The 7,628-nt window shown below is 40.7% G+C and overlaps 1 protein-coding gene across 5 annotated transcripts in view; it reads right to left on the bottom strand.

The window, feature by feature from the left end:
* Positions 1–7,628, bottom strand: part of HELZ (helicase with zinc finger) — a 158,380-nt gene that overhangs the window by 58,671 nt on the left and 92,081 nt on the right. For all 5 annotated transcript variants that reach the window (XM_077780271.1, XM_077780276.1, XM_077780274.1 and 2 more), the window contains 2 exons: positions 4,590–4,773; positions 2,293–2,521 (listed from right to left, as the gene is read on the bottom strand). In XM_077780271.1, coding sequence (XP_077636397.1) covers positions 2,293–2,521; positions 4,590–4,773 — 413 coding nt within the window. The remainder of the gene's footprint in view (positions 1–2,292; positions 2,522–4,589; positions 4,774–7,628) is intronic.

Raw genomic sequence — 7,628 nt, 5'->3', positions numbered from 1 at the left:
AGAAAGAATTATTCACCTATTTGCTCTGAGAGAATAACAATTTCTGTCAGAGAAGGGGTGAAAAATGCTGATGTCATGCAATTCCCAGCATAATACAACTCTACAGAAACAGATAATGGCTTTAAAAAAGGAACATTAGGGGCGCGTGGGTGGCTTAGTCGGTTAAGCGTCCGACTTTCGCTCAGGTCATGATCTCGCGGTTCGTGTGTTCAAGCCCCGCATCGGGCTCTGTACTGACTGCCAGCTCAGAGCCTGGAGCCGGTTTCGGATTCTGTGACTCCCTCTCTCTCTGACCCTCCCCTGCTCACACTCTCTCTCTCTCTCTCTCTCTCTCTCTCCTAGAAATAAATAAAACATTAAAAAAAAAAAAGGAACATTAACACTGGGAAAGATTTGGAGGTATTTATAAAGAGAGTACAAAACAAGTTTGGCTCAAGACTATTGTTATACCTATTTATTCCTCCAACAGTTTCCAGTTTTTTAAAATATATGTTATTTTACATGTGTTCTAATCTACCAAATTCTAATCAAACTGTGTTTTCACATTTTTCAAATGATAAATATTTACAAAAATAGTAAAATATCACAGCAATATTCTAGCCGAAATGCACGCTCAATGAATCATAAAGTAACTACACTAAAATTCTCAGGAGAGAAGTCAAATTATTATACCTAGTTTTATTCACTTGTAACCTGGGATGCATATATTCCCTTCTCCAGCTTTTTGTCATTAGCAGTTAAAAACGGATGGTAATCAATTTTTTTAAATTTTTAAATTATCTTTATGAAATTAAGGACACTTTACAACAGGACTGTTTAGCTATGCATAAATAAGTCATGGACTATTCAAGTGTTGTGATAAGTCATGGACTATTCAAGTGTTGTTTTTTTTTTTAATAAAAGGTTAGTTTTTTTAACCTAACCATAGATCAAAACTACTCAATTCCTTTGTTGGTGGCTTTCCCCTATAAAGTTTATTAACTTCTTTTGAAGTCTTACACTTGAATACATACACATTACTATTATTAAAGGTCCCAACTGTCTCCCTTCATATAGTATCCTTTTTGTTCTTTCTCGTTTGCTGAAACAAAACAGACAATAAAATGCTGCCATGTCTATATTGCAATAGAAAACTTGGTTTAAAAAGGCCACCAAGAGCTCTGTCTACTTTAATTCTAATATATCAAAAACAATTACGAAGGGCATAATCGGCACTGTCTGTATCTCTATTGTCTGAACTCACTGCGACAGGTCCTAGGGTACTTATACAACTTTAAATAAATCCTAGTGTATTTCTTTTTCATAAAGTATATAATAATTTCTGTTCAACTGTTTGTTAATGGTAACATAATTTTCAATGCTACAATGACCAAGTCTTATATAACCAGCTTCAAACAGTTAAAATTCTGATTAACTGGTATAGATCATAAGAATATAAGGAGTAACTTTTAGTTTTAGAACAAATAGTTTTGGTGGAAATAGTTCCTTATGACTACAAGCTACGGACTACTAGCAACACTATCTAGAGACAAGTTATAACCACTTCTAACCCCTCTAATTTTAAGATCCTCTGGATTAACCAGACACGAAGAACATTTACACTTAGAAGCCCTGAGAGAAAATAAGTAGAGAAGGAAATTCATCAAAAACAACCTACAACAATAATGAAGGGGAGAAAATGAAGCAGTACGGACGTAAAATTCAGTCTCCATCAAAGATACACATATACACGAAATGACCTCAGGACCCGAGCACAAGGTGCTCCCTCTTCCTGGAGCGTTTGTACCCCAGCTGTCCGCGGAGCTCACTTCAAAGTCAGCTTCTCAGCGAAGGCTGCCCTGACACGCCACGGACAATCACAAGCCAGCCCACCGCACCCCCATCACTTCGGATTTCTCTTAATGTTCTATTTTTCTTCCACTGAACTTACCATGTAAAAAACTACATGGTATTCTTATTTTTTTTCTCACTCTTCCTCTCTTCCCCAATGAAATGTTAAGCTCCACAAAAGCAGAGATGTTTTTCATTTTGTTCATTGACTTATCGTCAGTAGCTAGAAGAGTACTTAGAACAGAGCAGGCATTCAGGAAACATCTGCCGAGTGACGACTAAATGAATGAATACATAATTATGAATATATGAACAGACCCGGGGCAATATACGTTTGCGTTCCCATTGGGTGTGAGGGAAGACTGCACCTGATTTTAATTATCCGAGAGGTCAGATAAATAAATGTACCACAGGGATGCACATCACTCTACATTTCCACCTGAATCAGTACCGCGCAATTACCTGCATCTTCCGATGGAGCAGAGGGCGATGGGGTCGCCCACCACAGCAACCAGAGACTGTGCTCTGGTGATGGCAGTATTGAGAAGTTTGTAGTTAGATAAAAAACCATAATCTAAATCCTCCGTGGAATCTTCCAGCAGTTGCTCTTTCTTTTTAATTGGTGTCTGTTTGTGTTTACAAGTATGCCTTGTACGTACTGTGCTAAGAAACAAAACTCTGAACTGCTTTCCTATAAAAAATAAATAAACAAGATTCATAAGACTGTTATTTTGAGTCACGGATATAACAAAAGCATTTTAGTTTTTAAACGTTATTGCTAAATAACAGGGGTCGGTGAGGATGTGGAAACACCGGAACTCTCATGTCCTGTACGGGATGTAAAACACTATGGAAAGCAGTATGGCAGCGCCTAAAAAAAATTAAACATAAAATTAAAACACAGAATTAAAATTAAACATAGAATTAACATATGATCCAGCATTCCTCCTCTGGGTTTATAGCCAGAAGAACTGGAAGTGGGATCTCAAACAGATATTTCATAACAGCATTAGTCACAAGGGCCGAAGGTAGAAGCAACCCAAGCGTCGGACAACAGACGACTGGAAGAACGAAGCGTGGCATGCACGTACCGTGGATACTACTCAGCCTAAGCAAGGAAGGACATTCCGACACATGTTCCAACATGACGAGCCCTGGAGACACTATGCTAGATGAAAGAAGCCAGTCACAGAAGGCCAGATACCGTATGACCACACTTCTGTAAGGTGCCTGGAGTAGTCAAGTCATAGACAAAGTAGAGTGGTGACTGCCAGGGATTCGGGGGAGGGGGGAAGTAGAACAGGGAGAACAGGATGGCACAGAATTTCAGTTTTACAAGACGAGAGGAGTTCTGGAGACGGACGGCAGCGATGGCATTCACAACAATGTGAATGTACTTAATGTCAATGAACTGTGGCATTTTATGTATTTTTAAACTGGAGAGACACTTTCAGAATGAACACCTAAAAATGGTTAAAATGGCAAATTTTACTGAAATTTTTAAAATATTATTGCTAGAATGAACCTTCGTGACTATCTCATCTAAGGTCCCAGTCAATACGAGGACTGTTCTTTGAAGCGGGGTCACCTCTTGCTGACCGAGGCAGACACGGCTGATTCCATTAAGGAAACTATGTTGGGAGTCTAGTCTGTATATTTTTTATTATGCTCTTTCTTAGAGTGACACATCTATTCCCTCATTCTGTGACAAATTTCCAAATACAGGTTTAATATCAATCTTTAGTCTTCTCTGGGCCAAACAACCCTCGTTCTTTCAACCATTTCTGACTCCCATGTGGCAGTTTTTAGACTATTACCTCTCCCACATCTCCTTTGGGTGCGACCTAGCTTACTGGTAATATCCCTTCTAAACGCACAACCAAATCCCGTGGGATTTGGACAACACGTAGTATACTGGAGCTACTTTGTCCTTATAATCTACAAACCGTTACCCCATGAAACCTAAAACTGCAATTGTACTGAACTTTTCCAGCACTCATGTGACACTGTTGTTTCATATAGTTAGTAAAAGCAGAAATTCTACAGCAACTAACTACATGAAGACAATTTAAATGAGCTGCTGATAACTATTTGCTTAGGAAACTCTACATCTAAAAAACAAACTGTGCCTTGGGGTGCCTGGGTAGCTCAGTCGGTTAAGCGTCTGACTTCAATCTCAGGTCATGATCTCACTGCTCGTGAGTTCGAGCCCCACGTCAGGCTCTGTGCTGACCACTCAGAGCCTGGAGCCTGCTTTGGATTCTGTGTGTCCGTCTCTGTCCCTCTCCTGCTCACACTGTCTCTTTCTCTCAAAAATAAATAAACGTTAAAAAAAAAAAAAAAAAAAAAGGCACAACCATGCCTTTAAAAATGGATTTAAACAGAAATATCCTTCATGGGTACACATTTTCAAAAATCACTATGAACAAATCAGTCATCGGCTACAATATAATGACAGTAGGTGTCATACGCCCCTGTGACTGTAACTACTGCGTACAGACATGATGTGTGACGTTCACACAAGTACGGCCACTGAGAACTTCCATTTGTTCCTACTTCTCTTATTTGGATATGAAAATGTAATAAACATGTAAATGAGCCTGACCTTTAATTGTCACATTTGGCATTCAAAAACTTGGTATGGAATGAATACATGGTAGCTTGTCCCGAAAAGAGATCTTCAGAATTAAAAATCAAATGTGCACACATGTTAGGATTTAAGCCTCTGAATAACTTAACTCATTTCAATTAATACTTACCTTGAACATTTAGCACCCTTTCTACATTAACATCAGATAATCTCTTTTTTCGAAGTTCGGCACGTATCCTAAACACTTGATCAGCATACGGTGTCACCACACCAATACTGCCATCATCCAACTTCCCCCATGCTACTGGCCACTTCCTCCTCAACTCTTCCACACGTTCCACCACTTCGAAGACCTTTAAACAAACACAGAGATGCACTGAAAGCTATGAAGTGTTTGCAGGAAAGGATACAGTAACGGAAACACGTATCAAGGATGCCATTTTAGCAAATGTCATTTAAAAACTACCTCAAAATAGGAATAATGCTTTGCTGATACGAACACAGAACGAAAATTTTTATGTACGTTTCAAACAGTAAAATTCTTGCGATAATCCACCCAGTGAAAACATGAATATCGGAGACATATAGTGAGTGGGCAACTGGCCCACACCTTTCGTCCAGCCTCCATTCTTTTTTGTTTTGTTTTGTTTTTAAATTTTATGAGAAAGAGTGAGGAGCAGAGAGACAAGGAGAGGGAGAATCCCAATCACTGACAGTGCAGAGCCCAACGGAGGGCTCAGTCCAACAAACCTTGAGATCATGACCTTAGCTGAAATCAAGAATAGGACGCTTAACCAACTGAGCCACCAGGTGCGCCTAGCCTGCATTCTTAAATGGGCGCAGGTTCTATTTCCTTTGCAGAGAGGAGGACAGGGATAGGGCCATTAAACTAGCAACCCATCTAGGGAATCAGAGAACCGAGTCCTAGTATTTCTCAGTCCATTCACTCCAGATCAGGCCAGTGAAATTAGCAGCCAGTTAGAAGATTCCTAGAGGCAACACCACCATTAAGTCTCAGCAGTACAAGAGCTAGCACTGGTCCCCTCCCCCCACTGACACAACTAAGCAAACCAGCCAACAGCTAACACCAAACCACAGCTGGGACGAAGACAAGCCTGAACTGAAGAGGCACTCTGACAATTCACTGCCTTCCACCAGTACAAGTCTGTCCAAGCCATTTCATTAACCTTGCAAGTAACACCATATTTTACCCAAGTGAATATTCTGGACCCTACTTATTAGATTATTAGTAGGACTTTTAGTGTAATTCAACGTATTTTAATACAGTGAACTGATCAAACAGTTTCAATGCTTGGCAAAGTGGGGGATACAATGATTAATAAAACATGTTCCTTGCCTAAGAGATTACTATATATTTAGAAAACAGATTCCTAAAAAATATATATACATATATGTATGTGTATGTGTATGTATATGTATACGTGTATGTAAATGGTAAGCCCAAGAGAGGGTCAGGCAAGACTCTAGGGGCAGAGAGAAGAAAAAATTTTAATTGTCTTTTAAATACATTGTTTATTTACTATTTGGTAATAATATCTACTTAAAGTTACAATGTTAAATATACCTAATAAAATTTGACAGTTTTTTATTCCTTTCAAGAACTTGAGGATTAACCGCGGTGCAGTCCACACTGCCAGATACAAAGTCAATGAATGACAGAGATAGAGACTAGAGTCCCCCGTTGTGAAAATGCTGTAACAGCAAGTGCTTCAGATGTACAGACTGTCCAAGGGTTCCGAAAAGTAAACTGGACTGAAGACCTGGTGCTCTCACTACAAGGAATAAGTAAGGTGGGTCTGAGTCCACCGCAATAAGGAATAAGAAAAACCTATGTTTGCCCATGTGGTTAAATATGGAGGTAGATGTAAGCTGGGGAGACACATCTACCAGCCACCACCCCCCACCCCCAAATACATACACAGAGTTCCTACCACTAAGCATTTCTCCACTTCATCCCGCTGTGAAGGGATGCAGAAAACTGTAGTCAAAATACACAGACTTGGAATGGTGATAGGAGGCGTTTGGGAAATTTCTATCCAAGACAGACAGCTGTTAAGCTAGTCCAAATCAGTAGACAATCATCCAAAGTCTCTGAAGACTGATTCAAGAGTTAACAAGAAATTGAGAAGCATTTATTCAACAAAGTCTCCAGACACTCAGTAAGAAGAGGGAGGCGAGGGCACTCAGGCTGGAGACTGCACCCGGCCCCCCAGGGCTCTGTCTCACAGGAAGGCTGTCTTAGCAGCTGAGGGGCGGTCCCCATCTCCCTGGTATGAAAGAGTCATTCTAGGCAGTTTTGGAGCTGGTGACCATCAGATCCCATTTGCCACAGCTCCATGCTGCAGAAGGCTTATACTGAACAGTTAACAGCAGTTGATTTTCTTGTACTGACTTCTCACTATAGACCTCTGATCAATTTTTAAAAGGAAAAATGAATTCCTATTACAAAGGAAGACCCATTTCTTTGTAAATAAAATGAGTGAAGCATGGGACCCAACAGAAGAAAGGGAAATGGAGAGCACAGATCAGAAACCATTCCTCTAATGACCAACAAGCACACACCCTCCTCTGGGGTTCTATGCCTTTGTGACACAGAACGGCAAGGGTCTCTGGCCTGCTGGCCCTAAAACTCTTCACCAGGGTTAGGTCTGCTGTCTGACCTGACCATATTACCCACATTCTCTCTGAACGTAAAAAGGCAGTAACTATAAGAGAACCATACAAGTTATATGGCACCGAATAGCTTAGCAACACTGTCATGTGGGCCTGTGTGATCTCTCTGGAGATCCTGGAGCACATGATTCTGCAATTCAAGTCTTACTCAATTTTTTAAAAAAATGTATTTATTTATTTTGAAAGAGAGAGTGTGTGCACACAAGTTGTGGAGGGGCAGAGAGAGGAGGCAAGAGAGAATCCTAAGCAGGTGCCAAGCTCACGGCAAAGCTTAAAGCAGGGCTCGGTCTCACAACTTAGAGATCACGACCTGAGCCTTTATCAAGAGTCAGGTGCTTGGGGCGCCTGGGTGACTCAATCGGTTGGGTGTCCAACTTTGGCTCAGGTCATGATCTCACAGCTCTTGAGTTCAAGCCCTGTGTTCGGCTCTGTGCGGATAGCTCAGTGCCTGCAGGCTGCTTCAGAGATTCTGTGTCTGCCTCTCTCTCTGCCCCTCCCCTGCTTGTGCTCTATA

This window comes from Crocuta crocuta, unplaced genomic scaffold (genome assembly GCF_008692635.1).
Source record: "Crocuta crocuta isolate KB4526 unplaced genomic scaffold, BGI_CrCroc_1.0 scaffold288, whole genome shotgun sequence".
Taxonomy (NCBI): domain Eukaryota; kingdom Metazoa; phylum Chordata; class Mammalia; order Carnivora; family Hyaenidae; genus Crocuta; species Crocuta crocuta.
This window is presented reverse-complemented; position numbering and strand designations above follow the sequence as displayed.